At 53.5% G+C, this 19,348-nt stretch overlaps 2 protein-coding genes and 1 pseudogene across 2 annotated transcripts; all 3 read right to left on the bottom strand.

Moving 5' to 3' along the window:
• Positions 1-253: 253 nt before the first annotated feature.
• On the bottom strand, positions 254-5,718 carry LOC137149941 (protein S100-A16-like). The gene is made up of 3 exons (XM_067543593.1): positions 5,650-5,718; positions 1,114-1,283; positions 254-705 (listed from the first exon to the last, which is right to left on the bottom strand). The coding sequence occupies exons 2-3, from the start codon at positions 1,261-1,263 to the stop codon at positions 565-567; spliced, it is 291 nt and encodes a 96-aa protein (XP_067399694.1). The 5' UTR covers positions 1,264-1,283; positions 5,650-5,718; the 3' UTR covers positions 254-564.
• Positions 5,719-8,558: 2,840 nt separating this feature from the next.
• Positions 8,559-16,735, bottom strand: LOC137149914 (zinc-binding protein A33-like; annotated as a pseudogene).
• Positions 13,361-16,266, bottom strand: LOC137149973 (neurofilament medium polypeptide-like). Its single transcript, XM_067543629.1, has 6 exons — positions 16,252-16,266; positions 16,103-16,198; positions 15,102-15,335; positions 14,542-14,679; positions 14,063-14,510; positions 13,361-13,861 (listed from the first exon to the last, which is right to left on the bottom strand). Exons 1-6 carry the CDS (start codon positions 16,264-16,266, stop codon positions 13,839-13,841), a joined length of 954 nt encoding a protein of 317 aa, XP_067399730.1. The 3' UTR covers positions 13,361-13,838.
• Positions 16,736-19,348: the final 2,613 nt, after the last annotated feature.

Raw genomic sequence — 19,348 nt, 5'->3', positions numbered from 1 at the left:
GGTGGGGGCTCGAGCCAGTTTGGTGTTGTATCATTGAAAGGGACCCCTAGATATAGAACCCGGCCCTTGCTGCTACTGACGCGGTCTGGCAGAAGGGTTATACACACAGAGCAGGTCTGATTCCCTCCAGCAAGGGGTAACACACACACACACACACACACACACACACACACACACACACCCCTGATTCCCTCCAGCACTGCCCCGGTGCAATGCTGAGCCTTGTATGTCAAAAAACATCTTTTGACTGCAGTAAGAGAGAGAAATTGGTTTCTTTATTCAAGCAACGTTCCCCAGTGACAGCGGGCGAGGCGGGGTGGCATGGGGCGCGCAGGCCGGGGTTGAGACCCCCAGCAGCGGGAGCGGTGGGACGTACAGACTCGGGTGAGGGAGTGGTCACACAGATTCCAGTCTCCCATAGAGCTGGTGAATTTGAGGGCCAGGTTTACGGGCTCCGCTGTCTTTGGGAGGGACAGCTTTGCTTTAACGTTTGGAGGTGAAGGATTTATGGGAGTTGCCCGGGTAGGCGTCTGCCTCAGTTTCCCCAGTGGACATTGATGATCACTAGTAGCTGCCATGTTTATGACTGATGGCTTGGCAAATCTGCGCGATCAGTGCCCAGTACTCGTTGAAGGAGAGTTGCTTATTATTGTCAACATCCAGATCCTTCAGCAGCTTCTTCCCTGCCTCTGTGGACTGTACGTTCTGAAACACAAGGCCAAGAAACGCCAATTCCTCAATGGGGAAGCATCCGGCAAGTGACGCTGAAGGTGTCTGCTGCTGGGAGTGTGTGTGTGTGTGTGTGGTGCCCCCTGCTGGAGGGAATCACACTTGCTCTGTGTGCGCACGTGTGTGTGTATGTGTGTGTGTGCTGCTGAGCTACACTCTAGCGCCAGATGTGGGTCAAGGCGTGGTGAGATACAATTCAGAATTAAGGGGCCCCCTCAGAGCTGGTGGAAGGAAAGGGGGGTCCTGGGGCTGGGCTAGCAGGGGGCTGTGGGTCGGGACTGAGGGGCACCGGCAGAGCCCCCTTTGCCAGCAGTGGGCGGCTGGCGTCTCCTGGTGCCTTGGGGCCGGGGGGGAGAGGGGGGGGCACCAGTAGCCGGGTCTCACCGTGAGTTGATGACTCAGCTCATTCTTGAGCAACATCTGGAAAGCCTGTCCGTCCAGCTGCTTCTGTCCGGACGGGCCCTTGGCGTACTTGTAGAAGCTGTCCACTATGGCGTGGAGCCCCTTCTCCAGAGCAGAGTCCTGCCCGGCCATCTCTGCCGCCTTCCTGCTACCTGCGAAGCAAAGGCAGACGCCGGCCTTAGGGTCCGGCCAGCCCCAGAGACCTCGGCTGGGGACCCATGCCCCAACCTCGGTGGGGGAATAGCTGCTTGTGAAACAGCGCCTCTGCTGGAGAGAGCCGGACCTGCTCGAGTGTGCGATCAGACAGACAGACGGACAGAGCAGGTACGGGGATGGACAGACAGACAGACAAAGCAGGTACGGGGATGGACAGACAGACAGACAGAGCAGGTCCGGGGATGGATGGACAGACAGACAGACAGTCAGAGCAGGTATGGGGATGGATGGACAGACAGACAGACAGTCAGAGCAGGTCCGGGGATGGATGGACAGACAGACAGACAGACAGAGCACGTATGGGGCGTGTAGCACGGGCTCCTGGCCGGTCTGTCCTTGTGGCAGGGCTGGGAGGAAGGGCCTGCGCCTGCCAACCCCAGGGGATGTTAGCGTCGTAGGGCCTCCGGCCGGCGGGCGGCCCCGCAGGCTATCGCAGGGCGGGCGGGCGAGCAGTGTCCTCGGGTCAGGAGGGCAGAGGCCGGTACTCGCTCCCTGGGTGGCGAGGAGAAGGGGGAGAGGAGGGGGACGCAGCCCACCCGTCTGCACTGCGTCCCAGCGCAGGGCCTCGCAGTGACAAAGACGCTGTCACTCAGTCGGCCGAGCTCCCGCCGTGACACGCCGACGGGCTGGCCCCTGTCTCAGCCACGGCTACGGCCGTCCTGGGCCACTTCCTGCCCGGATCCCCCGGTACCTGCGTCCGCCGGGTCCTCGGGGTCGCCGGGGTGCACGGGCCGGGGTAGACCCGCCAGTCCCTCCTCGTCCACGGGCGGCAAGGCGGGGAGCTCCTCGGCGGGGGGCAGCTCCTCCAGGGCTCAGTCTCAGGCAGCTCCTCCAGGTCCGGTCCCGTCTCCGGGGACTCAGCATCCAGCAGCTCTTCAAGGTCGGGGCTGGCTTCAGGGGGCAGCTCCCAGCCCTCAGTCTAGGGGGCCCGGAGGCCCTATCCAGCTGGGCTCGCTCCCAGGGTCTCTGTGCTGGGAGGTGTCCCCTTGGGCGGAGGCCCAGCCTGGTTCAGGCCTTGGCTACAGCCGGCGGCACGGCACGTCTGCCTCCGGCGGCTGCTCTCCCCGCACTGAGCAACGGGCTCGGCTTTTTGTAGTCACAGCCCTGGCTGAGGCGCCGCCCTCCTGCTGCCGGGGCGGCCGGCTGGCGGAACCTATCGCTAGCCGTCTCCCCGTTGCCAGGCAGCTGCCGGCCTGTTCAGGGCCTGATCTGGTCCTTGCGGCCCTTCCTCGGACCTAGGCTTGGAGGAAGGCCACTGTGCCTTCCTACAGGACAGACAGACAGAGCAGGTATGGGGACAGACAGACAGACAACATTAGATTAGATTAGATTAGATTAGGTATGTATGGGGATAGATAGATCAATAGATCGATACACAGTCAAGCTGGAAGAGCATATCAAGTGGGGTCCCACAAGGATCAGTTTTGGGTCTGGTTCTATTTGCAATAGCTTCATAAACGCTATGACTGATGGAAGGAAGAGTACACTTGGCAAGTGTGCGGATGGCACCAAGCTGGCAGGGGTTGCATGTGGTTCGGAGAATAGGATTAAAATTCACAATGATCTGGACAAACCGGAGACAGGGTCTGAAGGAAACCGGGTGAAATTCACGGAGGACAAACGCAAAGTACACCACTTGGACAGAAATAGCCAACTGCGCACGTACAAACTGGGAAATGAGTGCCCAGGAAGGAGTACTGCAGAAAGGGAGCTGGGGGCGTTCTAATGCATCACAAACTAAATACGCATCAGCAGTGCAAAACAAAAACAAAACAAAACAAAAAAGCCAACATCATTCTGGGATGCAGTAGCGGGATTGTTGTAAGCGGGAAGAGAAAAGTAATTCTGCTGCTCTACTCCACACTGATAAGGAGAATCGTGTCCACTTCCCGGTGCCACAATTCAGGAAAGATGGGGACAAATTGGAGAAAGTCTGGAGAAGAGCAACAAAAATGATTAAAGGTCTAGAAATTGTGACCTATGAGGGAAGATTGAAGAAAACTGGGTTTGTTTAGGCTGCAGGAGAGACGACTGAGGGCGGACACGATAACAGTTTGCAAGTATGCAAAAGGGTGTTATAAAAAGGAGGGTGATAAAGTTGTTCTCGTTAACCTCGGAGGACAGGCCAAGAAGCAATGGAATTAAACTGCAGCAAGGGAGGTTTAGGTTGGACATGAGGAAAAACTTCCTGCCTGTCGGGGTGGTGACGCACTGGAATAAATTGCCAAGGGAGGTTGTGGAATCTCTGTCGTTAGAGGTTTTTAGGAGCACGTTAAACGAACGCGGTCAGGGATGGGCTAGAGAATACGTGGTCCTGTGTCGGCACAGAGGACTGGCCGAGGTGATTTCTATCCGGTCCTGCACTCCGCGACTCTGTGATCACTAAGGCAAATATTCTGAATTGTGCAATTTATCTGCCACCCTTCCGCTGTCTTTTTCTCCGCTCTGTGACCTGTCAGCTCCGTGTTCCTGGGGAACCCTAGCACCGTACCCAGCCTGACTCACGCAGGACTTCTCCCCACCACCACCTCTGCCTGAACCAGAACTGATCCGAAAAAAGACTTACAGAAAGCAATGAATATGCAGTGGGAGATGCACTCAAACCCCGCTGGACAAGGGTGACAGGATTAAGGCAACTCCCCTAGTCTTGTTTGCATCAGAGATGGATCAGGGAGGCATCTCCATTAGCATTCACAGCGGAGAACATTGATTCCAAGGCAGGGACCGCACTGAACTCTGGGACCAGAGAAGCAGGGAGATATGGCATGACGGGGGATCTCGGCTCCTGATTTTAATGAACCCACGCCTGCACACACCCAGCTCAGCAGTTATCAGCCCAATTCTAGGCATCGCTCCTTACTGGGATCCAAAATCCGGAATCTGCCTGCTTGCATTGTGAGCCGCCTTCGAGTAACGTCGCCCACAGCCAGGAACGATCCATTCCTAGTAACCAGCCTAAACAAAACCGCTCTGATAGACTCCCTTGAGCCATCGTTTGCCCATGAACAGATCTAGTGTTCTCCCTTGAACCATGGTTGCTTCCCTACAAAAATCCCTACCCACATTCAAAACTCTGTTCTGGTGCTTGGAGCCGAACGCGGCACCAGTTCCACCGGGACGTCAGCATTGCCTGATGGAAATACCTTCGCTGATCGTGTTGAGGGCCCTGCCTGTCTCAGGCACTCCGGATCCTAAGCTGGACAGTCTGTCTACCTGGGAACCTCTGACCGGTTCACGCGGCGCTGAGTGGTGAGACCGCCAACTCTTTCTGTGTGGTTAAGCCCGCTTTTACCCCTGAGTTTTAATTTGATCTCACTCTCTTACTCCAGGTATAACTTTCTAAACCTGACTTTTGTGATTAAACTTGGGCTAGATTTCCCCAATACCCCAATGGAAACCGTGTCGTATTGTAACTGTCTGGTTTGCTTGTCTCGCCTTGTCTGGCTACTACAACTAATATCATAAGTTTTATATATCTGGCAACAAAATACCTTTTATGGCCAAGCTTCAAAAGTCCCTGTAACGCCCCAAAATCCTGTAGGGTCTGCTTATCAAAGGAGTTACTGCTAGGACAAGTGTGACATAAAACCCGGGGGGAGTGTGTTGAGTCTGTGGCGCATGAGGGTGTCAGCTTGGAAGTGCTGATTGACCCTGCCTGCTCAGACGTACCCTGCCTGCTCAGACGTACCCTGCCTGCTCAGGGTAGCTCCGCTGGACAGCAGGGACTTGCAGAAGAGGGAAATAGAGCTCCAAATAGAAACTCACGTGACCCAAGCAGCACCTTGATGCACTTACAGAGACCGCAGAGCGTAACCCTAAGAAATGAGCTGGGCAAATCTGGTAACAACTCTTCCGGAAAATCTCCAATCTCTTTAGAAACATGCATGCAATAAGGCTCAAAAGGACCGCGCGCCACGGTGGACCGAGGGGCACGATGAGAGAACAGGGCGGTCTCGGGCCGAAGATTAGACCCCATCTCTCCCGCCTCCCCCAAGTCCCGTGCTCCAGCCGCTAGGTGCCTCCTCTGTCCCCGAACTCGGAATAGACCCCAGCAGTCCTGACTCCCAGCCCTGCTTCTCTAACCCCCTAGATCCCCACTCCCCTCCCAGAGCTGGAGACAGAACCCAGGAGTCCTGGGCCCCACTACCTCTCACCATTAGACCCCATTCCTCTCCCGGAGCAGAGCGCAGAACCCAAGAGTCCTGGCTCCGAGTCACCCCTTGGTCTAGCCCCCTAGTTATTGCTTCCTCCGGCTCTCCGAGACTCTCCGACCCCAGATTCCGGGGCAGGTGGAAAACTTACCTCTATGCACCGACACCCAGCACAGTGGTTTCTTTCGCTCTCTGCCTGGCCCTGAGCTGAGGCAGTCGGTTAAAGTACCCGTCCATTTGGCTCTCCTCCAACCTCTCGTGTGTCAACAGGTCCCATTTCCCCCTCCCTGACATATTTCTCCAACCAGGGCCCTTAACAATTGTTGGCATCTTTCCCAGCAGGAGATAACAACTGCACTGACTAGTCAGCGCACACACCCACCCGCCCCTGGAGAACTGGACTTTGAACTTTGATTGCCCTAACACAGGGCGGGTACAACAGCAGGGAGCCCTGTGGTACTGCCACTAGAGGGCGCCACACAGGATGTGAAGGAAGGAGGATTTGAACCCTGGGCCTTTCAGCTGCTGAAGCACAGAGCTGGCCTGCTTCAGTTAACAGAGGAGTCCCCCTCGCACTGAACTCCAGAAGGGCCAACATGGTTACTCCAGGTTTACACTGGTGTGTAATTGAGGAGCCAGTCCAGTAACCACACCTGATTTATGCTGGTGTGACTGCAGAGTAACTTTGCTGATTGCAACCATGTTCTACTGGTGTACATTCGTAACTCCATTAGTGACATCACGCCAGGTATGCTCATGCATCTGAGGAGTAAATTCATGAACTTCAGTGGATTTACCTTGGTGTAAAGGGAGAAACTCCAGGGCCGTTCAGCAGAGCTACTCTACACCAGGGAATAGTCGGGAGGAAGGCCAGTGACTACAATGGAATTACTCCAACTTTACACTAGTGTGTAACTTGGGGATAAATTCCAGTGATGGGAATGGAGCCACTCCAGGTTTACACCACTGTGTAAATGGGGACTAACACCAACACCTTCAATGACGTTGCCTCACATTTACATTGCAGTAACTGACAGGTCGTGCTAATGACTTCAGTGAGGTTACTCCAAGTTTACACTACTGTGTCACTGAAGAGTGGGACCATATCGTGCTTGTGACTTACACTGCAGCAGAAACGCCTGCACATTCAATGAGATTACGCCAGGTTCACACCAGGGTGTCGTGCAGGACTAAGACAAATGCCTTCCAGAAGTCTACGTGTACAACATCAACTTTCCTTTAAGTCAACACAGTTACCTTGATTTACCTGACTTGCGAGCTCATTAAAAAAAAACCACAATACTGAGTTTGTCTGACACAACCTATTTTCCAAGACATCAGGTTGATGGGCAACAAACACAAGGCACCAGAGTCTCTTTGTTTGGTATTTATTACTGCTGCATGTTGCAACATGTTACAGATTCTGGGCCAAATTCCCGCCCCATGATGCAACAGAATTAAAGCCACTTACACGGGGGATTCACCTGGCTCTGACGTCCCACGAAAAGACGTTCCCACGCTTGTACCTTATTTAGTCGTGTGTTTCAATAAATAAACTGGAGTCCATGGGGCTAGAGCCCCAACTAGTGCAAATCAGTTCTGGATTCAACTATGCTCCACCTGGTTATACCAAGTGGGCCATCTGGCCCCTTTGACTTCCCTCCCAGCACATCTTCAGCTTTCATTCCCAAAAGACCGCATGGGACTCATTTCCCGTTTCCCTGGTGTAGCCTGATTTTTCGTGTATTAATTATTTAGTAGGGTTATAGGCCGATTGCTTGGATTAGAAGGTTTTTGTCCCTGAATCAGGCTCCAGAAGAGTTTTATAGGGACCCCCGGGGTGTACAACAGGAAGATTCTTAATGATAACCAAATTTGTATAATTGTATAAATGTTATTAAAATAACAAAATGATAGACAAATAATTGATATAGAGAAAATGAACAATCAAATGGATAATGGATAATACAATCTTAATTTTAGAGACTTATATGGTATATATATTTCGGATTAATATACTCACACCCTTCCCTGCTGATTGGGTTGAGAGAGATGTCTGGGTCCTCAACTCTTGAGCAGAGGGGTGTAGCAGGCAATGCTCGAGCTAAGAACTATAAGATTAAGACTAACCCTACAAATAATACTAAGTATAAATGAAAGAAAATCTTAACACTAACCAAAGAAACATCAAACAGGAGTAGCAGATGGTCGACACACTAACAGCACAATCTGCCCCTTCTTATACCCCCAAAATATGGGTCCTCCTTCTAAGTCCATACTTGGATTTTCTCCCTCCAAACTATTGGGGTACACACATTCTATAGGCTGGCAGGTCCATGCGTATTATTGACGTATCCACATCCTTTCCAGGTGGTCTTTTTAGCTCACCTTTATTATTTCTGGCCCTTTGTGGGTTCTGTGGTGGACTTGTAAAGTTTCCTGGGGCGTAACCTGTGACAGCCCCCTCCCCTGTTTAATGTCTCCTGACTTATCTAGGGTAAAGGTTCTAAATATATGTATGCTAGCTGTGTTTCATACAGGATGTGACCTGTAAGATGTCTTGCATTACAGCAAAATATACAATGTATAACTCTATTAATTAAACAATCATACTGAAATCGATAAGAAAAGGTATCTCTATGATACAAGCAAGCAGGCTAGTCCTATGGGCTACACTGGGAACCTCAAAACTCACTCAGAGGGGCAAGACTTTAGTTTTCAACATCTCATCCAAACAGATGCCCAAATGGTCAGATGGCAGAGAGAGCACTTTCTGCCCCAGGGAACAAGAGAAGATACATAACCCTGGTGGGGTTTGAACCTATAGAATCACAGATCCGGAGTGTGATGCGTACATCCAGAATGACCCCCAACAGACTCAATGGAATCAGTGCAGGAGCCTGAGGCTCAGTGACCCCCCACTGTAAATCCAGAGTGACTCCACTTCAGTCAGAAGTGTTTACTTTCGAAGTATGCTGATGTAAAGCTGGAGTAAGTCCAGCAACTTCAACAGATTTACACGCTTGTAAACCCACAGTAAGAGAGGTTGACTCAGTCAAATTATTCCAGGTTCAACTGTAGTAAGAAGTGAGAGCTTAAGGCCTGCAGCCTAGCAGAAGAGGCTAAGGCATGAGTGGAGAAAGCCAAGTTAACAGAAATCAGGCTGTGAACTTACGACCTGACAAACCGGCACGGAGAAAATGCTGATACCGCAAACACACGTATATTCAAACCATTCCTAATGCCAAAACATGACTACAAATTACAGAGTAAGTGCAGAAGGTATCGGGACGTTCTGACACCAAAGAGATAGCCAGGGCACCCTGACTTCCTGAAATGACACTTTGATGGATGGAAATGTCTAATAAGGTGATAAATGGAGTTGGTTTGCCCAAGTCATCCAATTTACAGTAAAAGGTGGTATTAGACTACGTCAAGAGGATGGTAACTTCCTACGTCAAGGAGGGGGTCGAGTGAAATTGTCTGTAACAGTGTCTAAAAGAGGGTGTCAGAGGGAATGGGTTGGTCCGGCCCAGGGGATAATGGAAAGTCCCGCCATTAAGTTGTGCCGAGTCCATGGTAACGGAGCACTCAGACTGGAAGTGCACTGGTAGTTATTCTATAGGTCGCGTCTCACTGTGCTTCAGCTGCAGTAAACCCGGCCCGGGTGTCTTCGCTGCTCAGCTAATCCGTGGCTGTGTCGATTCATTCAATCGTGAGTGCTGGCTTGGCTATCTGCAGAGCTAAGACAGCACCTAAACACGGGACACACACACGCAGCCTATGCTGACAAACAACTAACAGCCGACAACACACACCCGTGTACTGGAGTAGTAAACCAATGGCCTTCAATGGATTTATTGGGATGGAATTGGGGAATAACTCCAGAAAGGCCAACATGGTTACGCCAGGTTTACACTGGTGTGTAATTGAGGAGCCAATCCAGTAACCACACCTGATTTATGCTGGTGTGACTGCAGAGTAACTCTGCTGACTGCAACCGTGTTCTGCTGGTCTACATCCGTAACTCCAATTAGTGACATCACGCAAGGTATGCTCATGCATTGGAGGAGTAAATTCATGAACTTCAATGGATTTATCTTGGTGTAAAGGGAGCAACTCCAGGGCCGTTCAGCAGAGCTACTCTACACCAGGGAATAGCCGGGCGGAAGGCCAGTGACTACAATGGAATTACTCCAACTTTACACTAGTGTGGAACTTGGGGATAAATTCCAGTGACAGGAATGGAGCCACTCCAGCTTTACACCACTGTGTAAATGGGGACTAACACCAACACCTTCAATGAAGTTGCTCACGTTTACACTGCAGTAACTGACAGGTAGTGCTAATGACTTCAGTGAGGTTACTCCAAGTTTATACCACTGTGTCTCTGGAGAGTGAGACCATATAGTTCTTGTGACTTACACTGGAGCGGAAAGTCCTGCAAATTCAATGGGATTACTCCAGGTTCACTCCTTCGTCTTCCTCTTCCATAGCCTCTTCTTCCTCAGCCTCCAGCATCCCCCGCTGATCCCCCGCCCCACTCCCCACATCACAGAGCCGAGCGCGGGCACCTTACCTGGTGGACTATCCCCAATAGCTCCTTTTAGACGCAGAACTGCAGGAGTCCCTTAAACTCCCCCAGATTCAGGTCCATGGGCACCACCCCATCGTCTTCCTCATCCTCTTCTCCTTCCGCCTCTTTCTCACAGTTGTCGGTGTCGTCGTCTCTGGTTCTCCACGTCTCTGCCATCTCCATCGCCTCCAGTTTCGCCATCTCCTTCCCCTGGGCTCCCTGCCCTGCACGGACCCTGTGAAGACTCTCAGGGTTTGGTGTGAGTGGCCCTACTGTGGTTTTGCAGGCTCACGGCCAACCTACAGCCGCCAGCCAATGGTGTCGTCAGGCTCACGGCCTACCTACGGCCGCCAGCCAATGGCGTCGTGAAGACAACAGCCTACGTACTGCCGCAGCCAACAGGGTCATGAGGCTAACTAATTACCTACCAATGGGATCAACCAATGATGTTGTGAGGATCTTGGCCTATGTACCACCGCATTAGGGGAGTTACTCCTTTAGCTCAGGTGTAACATTCAGTGGGTGTGTGCGCGGTGGGTGAGCTGGCCCACAGAAGAAGACAACTAGCTACTATAGCTACTAGTCAATCGTGGTGCTCCTGTATGTCACGTGGTAGCGCACAGAGCGTGTGGTGTGCTCGTGAGAGGGTAACAGCCTACTGTTGCTACCAGTTAAGGGTGGTGCTCCTGGAGCGCACATGGCCAAGTTCAGTGTAGTCTGGTCCTCGTGAGAGAACAGCTTATTACTGCTACCAGCTAGAGGGAGTCAGTCCTGTAGCTCACACAGTGGACCCTAGATTGAACCCAGAAGGTGACCTATGAACTAACGCTTTCTAATGGAAATTTGGGGGGGGGGGGGGGACAAACCCCGAAGTTGCTCACCTCTCCATTAACTCCTTGGCATCTGGGGTGAGGAAAGAAAAGAGGGTGAGAGCTAAGTCAACCCCCCCAGTAGCTACCTCTGCCTCCCCCCATCTCTGGCCATGGGAGAAACTCTGTTCTCCGGCCCCATAACTGCTGTCTGCTGCATCAGCCCAGTCAGCAGGACCCCTTGTTTCCCCCTGGACCTACATCCCACAAGGTCTGGCCATTTCCCCCTCACCTTGAGGAAGCGGATGTTGTCCTTGCGCTCCAGCCCCATGCGCATCCTGGAGAAGGGCTTGGTCCAGGAGGCCACTTTCCCACTCAGCTCCTGGAGCTTCTCCTCCGTCCAGCACCTTCTTCAGGCCCAGCTCCTGCAGGCTCAGCAGCTGGTGCATCTTCTTGAACTCCCCCCAGATGTGGTCCAAGAGGGTCTCGGAGCAGCTCTAGGCGGGAAGGGGAAGGGGCAGGATGGAGACTGGAGAGGGCACCAGACCCACTTCTGCAGCAAGGCCCATTGCAGAGCTGAGGACAGAACCCAGGAGTCCAGGCTCCCAGCTCTCCCTGTCTTCCCCCCCAGTCTAACCACGAGACACCACTCCCTGCACTGTGCTAGGGACCGAACCCAGGAGTCCAGGCTTCCAGCCCCACCCCCTCTGATCACTAGACCCCACTCCCCTCCCAGAGCCGGGGATAGAACCCATGGGTCGGACCCACATGCCCATCTGACCCGGTATCCCGCCTCCTACCCGCAGCTCTGTTCTGTTCTCCTGCTGGCGGCACCGGCTCCACATCAGCCCTTTGAAACGTTCCTCCGGGGGCGCCAGCGATGCCTTGAGCTGTTCCTGGGAAGCAGCGATCCTGGGGTCACAGGAAGAGGGGGGGGGGGGGAAACATGCGGCCACTCCCTAGAGAATCCCAGCCCGGCAATGGGATTTCAGCCCCAGCTCCCTCCTGGGAATTTTGGCCCTGCCCGGCTCTAGCCATTGGCTGCCCTTCTCCATTTCCCCACCTCCCAGGGATGGGCAGCCAATCAGAGTCATGGCAGTTGGCAGGTGGAGTGTGCTCCCCCTCTTACCCTCCCATCCCCCCACCAAGAGCGAAGAAGCGTTTTCAGGTAGGGGAGGAGGGAGCAGAAAGAGCCTAGAAGCTCAGGACAGCGCCACTCCCCCTCCCTTCCTGTGAGCAGTGAGTCAGTCCACCCCCCTCCCCCTCTTGTGAGCAATGGGTCAATCCCCCCTCCCCTCCCATGCGCAATGGATCAGTCCACTTTCCCCCTCTCACTGTGAGCAATGGGTCAATCCACTTCCCCTCCCGTGCACAATGGATCAGTCCACTTCTCCCTCTCACTGTGAGCAATGGGTCAGACTGCTCCCACCTCCAACCCCGCCCTCCCCTCCATAATCCATTGATCACTCCACCCCCCCCACCATGAACAATGGGTCAGTCTACTGCCTCCTCCCCCTCCCTTCCTGGCCTGGGAACAATGGTTCAATCCATTTCCACCCCACCCCCAGTCAACCCTACTATGAGCAAGGGGTCAGTCCTCTCTCCCCTACACCCCTCCTGTGAACAATGGGTCACTCCACCCCCCACTCCCCCACTCCCTGTGAGCATTGAGTTAGTCCACTCCCCTCTTATCCCTGGTTAGAACTTGGGAGCCAGGAGTCACAGGTTCTATCCCCGGCTCTGGGAATGGGGTCTAGTGGGTTAGAGCAGAGGGGGGCTGACAGCCAGGACTCCTGGGTTCTTGATTCAGATGCAGTGGAAATGTCCTTGTAACCTGTTTATACAGTCCACAGGCTCCCTATAATCTACCACTCCGAAAGCAGTGTCCAGTGACATGCCCACGTCCTGCGTTGCTGCCTGATGCGGTGTGTTTGTAACTGAGTGGGGGTCTAGGCTCGCCAAGAGATCTGATCAGAAGATAATGAGGGTCTAGTCCTGGAATCAGGCTACCCAGACTTTTAGGGGGATCCCCAGGCTGCCCGACAGGAACAGTCACACCGCGTGGGTGTAGTTTTACAGACTTTTATTGAGGTAGCATAGACTGATAGACAACTGAATAATCCAGTGGATGATGGCTAGGCTTACGGTCTTGTTTTAACGACACATGCGATAGATGTGCATACATGTGCTGTACACTTCGGGTTAATATATCACACCCGTCCCTGATGACATGGTAGAGAGATCATAGAATCATAGAAGAGGAGGGTTGGAAGGGACCTCAGGAGGTATCTAGTTCAACCCCCTGCTCAAAGCAGGACCAACCCCAACTAAACCATCCCAGCCAGGGCTTTGTCAAGCCGCAGCTTAAAAACCTCTAAAGATGGAGATTCCACCACGTCCCTAGGTAACCCATTCCAGTGCTTCTCCACCCGCCTAGGGAAAAACTTTTTCCTAATGTCCAACCTAGACCTCCCCCACTGCAACTTGAGACCATTGCTCCTTGTTCTGTCATCTGCCACCACCGAGAACAGCCTAGCCCCATCCTCCCTGGGACCCCCTTTCAGGTAGTTGAAGGCTGCTATCAAATCCCCCCTCATTCTTCTCTTCTGCAGGCTAAACAAGCCTAGTTCTCTCAGCCTCTCCTCATAAGTCTTGTGCTCCAGCCCCCTCATCATTTTTGTTGCCCTTCGCTGGACTCTCTCCAACTTCTCCACATCCTTTTTGTAGTGGGGGGCCCAAAACTGGACACAATAGTCCAAATGCGGCCTCACCAATGCTGAATAGAGGGGAATAATCACTTCCCGCGATCTGCTGGCAACGCTCCTCCTAATGCAGCCCTGTCTGCTGTCCGGTTCCTCAGCTGACATTTCCTCTGAATCCAAATCTCTGAGGGCCGGGATTAACCACCCAGCTTCACCCCAGCTGGGTGTCAGCACCACTGTCACAGAGGTGACCTCAGATCCCCTGGTGGATGGGGCCTAGAAAAGAAAAATAATTGGACATGGATGCTTTGCAGAGATGCAGCTAGCTCTGGGGTGGGGCAGTGGGGTAACAGCCGCACAGCAATGCCGCATGAGGATGGCTCGCCCAGCGCTAGGATGCAGCTAACTCTGGGGGTGGGTCTCGGCTACACCCCGCTGTCTGCTAAACGTAGGACCAGGGTAAGAAACCAGCCTGACCTGCTTGGATGGTCTCCAGCATTTTCTGCCAGGCCTCAAAGTCCAGCGAGTCCTTGAATGCCTCAAGAGATGAGTCCACAGCAACAATATTCCAGTCCTCCTCATCCTCATCATCGCTATCTTCCTCTTCCTCCTCTTCTGCCTCCTCCCCCTCGCCATCAGCCACATCTTCATCTTCATCACCGCTGCACCCTTCATCATCTCTATCTTCCTCTGCCTCCTCTTCCTCCTCCTCGCCATCAGCCACATCTTCATCTTCATCACCGCTGCACCCTTCATCATCTCTATCTTCCTCTTCCTCCTCTTCCGCCTCCTCGCCATTAGCCACATCTTCGTCTTCATCACCACTGCACCCTTCATCATCTGTCTCTTCCTCCTCTTCAGCCTCCTCACCATTAGCCACATCTTCATCTTCATCACCGCTGCACCCTTCATCATCTCTATCTTCCTCCCGGACGCTACAGAGAGAGAAATCTGACTAGATCAGCCGTGTGTGTGTGTGTGTGTGTGTGTGTGTAAAACAAAGAGAGGAACAGCGGACAAGGGACAACAGCCCTACATGTTAAATGTGGGGGCACACGTACATACACACACCTTCTCATCAGCTCCTTGATGCCCTGGATAAGAGAGAAAGAGACACGATTAGCCCCTGGAACTACCCACCACAGTAACCCTCCATGTCCCCTCACGGGGGAGATGCCAGCCCTTTCCCATCCCTGCCTCGCCCAGCCCTATTGTCTTCAGCTGCTTTCCTTCCATACCCCTTCTGCAGGATGTTCCGCAGATATTCACCCACCACCCCTAACCTGCTTCTGCCTCTGCAGTCTATTCCCCTCCCAGAGAACCCAGGAGTCCTGGCTCCCAGACCCCCCAGCTCTAACCACTAGACACCCCCCTCCCCTCCCAGACATGGGGATAGAACCCAGGAGTCCTGGCTCCCAGACCCATTAGACAGACAATCTCCCATCCCACGGCTCTGCTATACAGCGCCTCCCCTTCCTAGTCCCACCTCCTCCGGGCCAGTGAAATCCCGCCTCACCCTGAGGAAGGCTGTGTGATCTGCCGTGTCTAGCCCCGCCTGGACCCTGGACAGGGTCTGGCTACAAGAAGTCACTTCTTCATCCAGCTCCTTCAGCATCTCCTCCATCTCCTCACGGTTCTCCTTCTTCATCCTCTCCACCTCTTGCTTCATGCCCTCCTCCTTCTCATGCAGGATCTGGTGGAGGACCTCAAACTCCTTGGAGATATAGCCCGAAAGGTCCTGGACGCGGCTCTGTGGAGGGCGGAGAAAGCAGCGGGAGGTTCTGCTCCAAAATACCCCCCCACCTCCGACGGAGCATTGGTGCCTCAGTTTCCCCACCAGCACAGTGGAGGTAACAGCACGTCCTTACCTCACAGGAGATTCGGGAGCATCACACACGTGACAATGGAGCCGGGTGGGAATTTTTTGACCAAACGTTTGAGTTTTTTTTTTCCATAGAAAAATTCAAAATAATAGAAACTGTTGCTGGTTACAACAAATCTCCTCACTCAGGAAAAGTTTGAGGGGGAGAAAAGGTGAGTTAAAGAGGCAGGTCCTATTAACTTAGGGACCGTCACGGACTCCTACCAATAATAACATCCAGCGCTTTTCATCCTCAGAGCTGGGATCCCATTACAAGTTCTCCTGGGTCTGCAAACCTCTGGTTCGGTGCCGTACTCATGAGTCCGCGCCCCTGGCCCGTTGTTAACTAGCACGGGTCGAAAACCAGAATTTCCCTCCCGCTGTTTTTTTCAAAAGGGGGTCAGGGTCATTATCCCTGTGCGACTGGGGAAACTGAGGTACGGAGCAGGGAACGGACTGACCCAAAGTCAACCAGCAGAGCCAGGAATAGAACCCCAGGTGTCCTGAGACCCTGGCCCGTGCTATAGCCACTAGGCATCACTCCCCTAGACCGCTATATGTGGTCCAGCCACGAGGAGGCGACAGAGCCATACTGTAACCCTGGGTTAAAAGTCTGACCCCAGCACTGGGCTCTACAAGGGGTTTCTTCATTTTACCTCCAGCTCCGCGATGTTCTCCTGCTGGCGGCGCTGGTTCTCCGTGGCTGAGTTCAGACGCTTCCTCAGGGGGACCAGAGACGCCTTCAGCTTGTCCTGAGCCGTCAAGAAAGCCACACGTCAGCCAGCTCCCAGCCTCCGCCTTCTACCCCAGGGGATCCCATTCCCCTCCCAGAGAACCCAGGAGTCCGGGCCTTCACCTGACAGGCCTGGACGGCGTTTTTGAGGGGCAGGAAGTCGTGGCCCCGGTGCTGGGGCAGGTCCCGGCAGATCACGCAGGCGAGCGCCTCGTCCTGGCGGCAGAAGAGTTTGAGGGGCTCTTCGTGCTCCGTGCAGATGGCCCATCCAGGCCCGACTCCTCCCGGCTGGGCCTCCTCGTCCAGCCTGAGCAGCCGGGCTTTCTCCGCCAGGCTGCTCAGGGCCCAGTTGACCGCCACGCTGCGCAGGGTGAAGGGGCGCCGGCACTTGGGGCACAGCCCCCGGCCCTGCCCGCTGGGGACGCAGGGCTCCAGGCAGGGGGCGCAGAAGCTGTGCCCGCACGCCAGCACGCGGGGATCCCGGAACAGCGAGAGGCAGATGGGACACAGCAGGTCCTCGGCCAGGCCGGAGCCCTGCAGAGCCGACGCCATCCCAGCCCCACACCCCGAAACGTCCCCGGCTGGAGATACGTGGGCACGGGCTTTTGCTTTCGTTTTCCACACACTGCCCCCGGAGCAGAGGAAAGGGAGAGCCCGGGGCCGTGTCACTGCATCACATGTTCCCGCTGCTGGGCAAAGCTCAACTTGTTCTGATGAGTCAGAGGCACTGTCCAGAGCAGGGGAGAGAACCCAGGAGTCCTGGCTCCATCCCTTCCCCCATTGGTCCAACCTCTCCCCCCAGTTCCCCCTAAACCTACAGGTGTGGAGGGGGGGGGGCAGGAAACAAGGGATCAAAGCTTCCACTCCCCAGCAGAGGACACCACCAGCTTTCGCCACCCTTTGCAATTAATTCCTGCCCCCCGCAAGATAACCGCCCCCCCCTCGCTCCGCTGTCCGGAACCCGTGCCCAGCGTGGAGCTAGGTCCAACCCCCTGGCAGCAACTTTCTTTTTTCTTCCTTCTCCTGCCTCCATCCCTCTTTCCTCAATGTTATGACTGAGTCCCCCCCCAGCCGGCTGTCGCTTACGTGTCTCTTGTTCTTTCTCTTTCTCTCCAGCCCCCCTTGCCCCCCCAGTTTGTAACCGGGTCCTACCAACCTGCAGCAACTTCTCATTTCTGCTCCCATTCATGTGCTCCTTCATTCTTTCTTTCCTTGTCTTGTCTTCTCTTGCTCTTTTTCTTTCTTGTCTCGCCAGCCCTCTTTTCTGTTTGTAACCGGTTCGCCAGGCCCCAGCAACTTTCATTTTCTCTCTTCTTGCTCCTCCATTCCTTTGTTCTTTTGTTTTCCCCTCCTTCCCCCACTGTGTAGCCTGTAATACCAAACCCACCTCAACTTCCAGTCTCTCTCCTCTTTCACGGTCTCATGGTTTTCACTCCATTTTTCACGGCTTGCTTCTTTCTTTTTGAAATATCCACGTCTCTTCTTCCCCAGGCTGGACACAGGTCCCCTCCCCCCCGGAGCACCATTCCTTCTTTCATTTCTACCCCCCCCCCCCCCGGCCGCCGCCAGATCATCTCACCCAACAATTCCCGCATCCAGCCCACATCTGGAGGTTGAGCTGCAATGTACTTTAGATCAAACCAATCCAATCTTGATTTGCAGACTCCAGATGGCTGGAAACCCACCAGGTCCCTATGGAAGCTGCTCCATTCATTAACTACCTCCCTGCTAAATAACTGCACCGGTTTTTGTAACCTGAATGTGTCTAGCTTCAAATTCCAGCCATTGGATTTCATCCTGCCTTTGTCTGCCAGATTAAACGGCCATCTGCTCTCAGCTTTCACCCCATGTAGACCATGATCGAAATCATCTCAGCCTTCTCCTGGATAAACCAAATAGAGGGCGTTTCTTTGGTCTCTCACTACGAGGCAGGTTTTCCAACCTGAAATCACCCTTGTGGATCTTTACTCAGACTAAGGTCAGAAGGGACCATGCCGATCATCTGGTCTGACCTCCTGCACAACGCCGGCCACAGAACCTCCCCCACCCGCTCCTGTAATAAACCCCTAATTTCTGGCTGAGTCACTGACATCCTCAAATTATGGTTTAAAGACTTCAAGGTACACAGAATCCGCCAGTGAGCCATGCCCCATGCTGCAGAGGAAGGTGAAAAACCCCCAGGGCCTCTGCCAATCTGCCCTGGGGGAAAATTCCTTCCTGACCCCAAATATGGCGATCAGCTAAACCCTGAGCATGTGGGCAAGACTCACCAGCCAGACACCCAAGAAACAATTCTCTGTAGTAACTCAGAGCCCACCCCATCTAAACGTCCCATCACAGGCCACTGGGCATATTTACTATGAGCAGTCAAAGATCAGCCAGTTGCCAAACTAGGCTGTGCCATCACAGCATCCCCTCCATAAACTTACCAAGCTCAGTCTTGAAGCCAGCCAAGTTTCTTGCCCCCACTGCTCCCCTGGGAAGGCTGTTCCAGAGCTTCATTCCTCTGATGGTTAGAAACCTGCGTCTAATTTCAAGTCTAAACTTCCTGACGGCCAGTTTATATCCATTAGTTCTTGTGTCCACGTTGGTGCTGAACTTAAATAACACCCTGTCCCTCCCTGGTATGTATCCCTCTGGTGTATTTAGAGAGAGCAATCCTGTCTCCCCTCCGCCTTCTTTTGGTTAAGCTAAACAAGCCAAGCTCTTTGAGTCTCCTCTGAGAAGGCAGGTTTTCCATTCCTCGGATCATCCTAGCAGCTCTTCTCTGCACCTCTTCCAGTTTGAATCCATCTTTCGTAAACACGGGGGACCAGAACTGTGCGCAGTGATCCAGAAGAGATCCCACCTTTCTATAGTCATTTTTTTGGAGTGTGGACACGCCAACTGGATACAGCATCAAGTCATGGTTCACCCTTGCCATATCCAGAGGGGATACCACATCCTTTCCTCAATTTGATATTTGCATTGGCCCCTTGGCTCCAGCATTGCACCGAAAGCTCATTGTCAGCTGGTTTCCACCACACCCTGAATCGTCCCTTTTAGTGTCACTGCTTTCCAGTGTACAGCCCCCCCACCCTAAAATTGTGACCAACGTTCTTGGTTCTTCGATGTGCAACCTTGCGTATGGCTGTATTAATACATGTTGTTCCAAGGAGATCCGCTTACC

Source organism: Emydura macquarii, unplaced genomic scaffold (assembly GCF_026122565.2).
Source record: "Emydura macquarii macquarii isolate MOO-44397 ecotype Brisbane River unplaced genomic scaffold, CSIRO-AGI_Emac_v2 contig_105, whole genome shotgun sequence".
In the NCBI taxonomy this organism is placed as follows: Eukaryota; Metazoa; Chordata; order Testudines; family Chelidae; genus Emydura; species Emydura macquarii.
Note: the sequence above shows the minus strand (reverse complement) of the source record. Positions and strands in the feature narration are given on the sequence as shown.

Bases quoted from the DNA above. Each gene is read 5' to 3' on its own strand.
- LOC137149941 (XM_067543593.1), bottom strand. From the start codon at position 1,263: ATGGCCGGGCAGGACTCTGCTCTGGAGAAGGGGCTCCACGCCATAGTG. The intron at 706-1,113 runs GTGAGACCCGGC...CTTGTGTTTCAG, and splicing joins AGCTGAGTCATCAACTCACG to AACGTACAGTCCACAGAGGC.
- LOC137149973 (XM_067543629.1), bottom strand. The intron at 15,336-16,102 runs GTAAAATGAAGA...CGCCCTCCACAG, and splicing joins AGAACATCGCGGAGCTGGAG to AGCCGCGTCCAGGACCTTTC. The intron at 13,862-14,062 runs GTCAGGCTGGTT...TTTCTTTTCTAG, and splicing joins GCTGGAGACCATCCAAGCAG to GCCCCATCCACCAGGGGATC.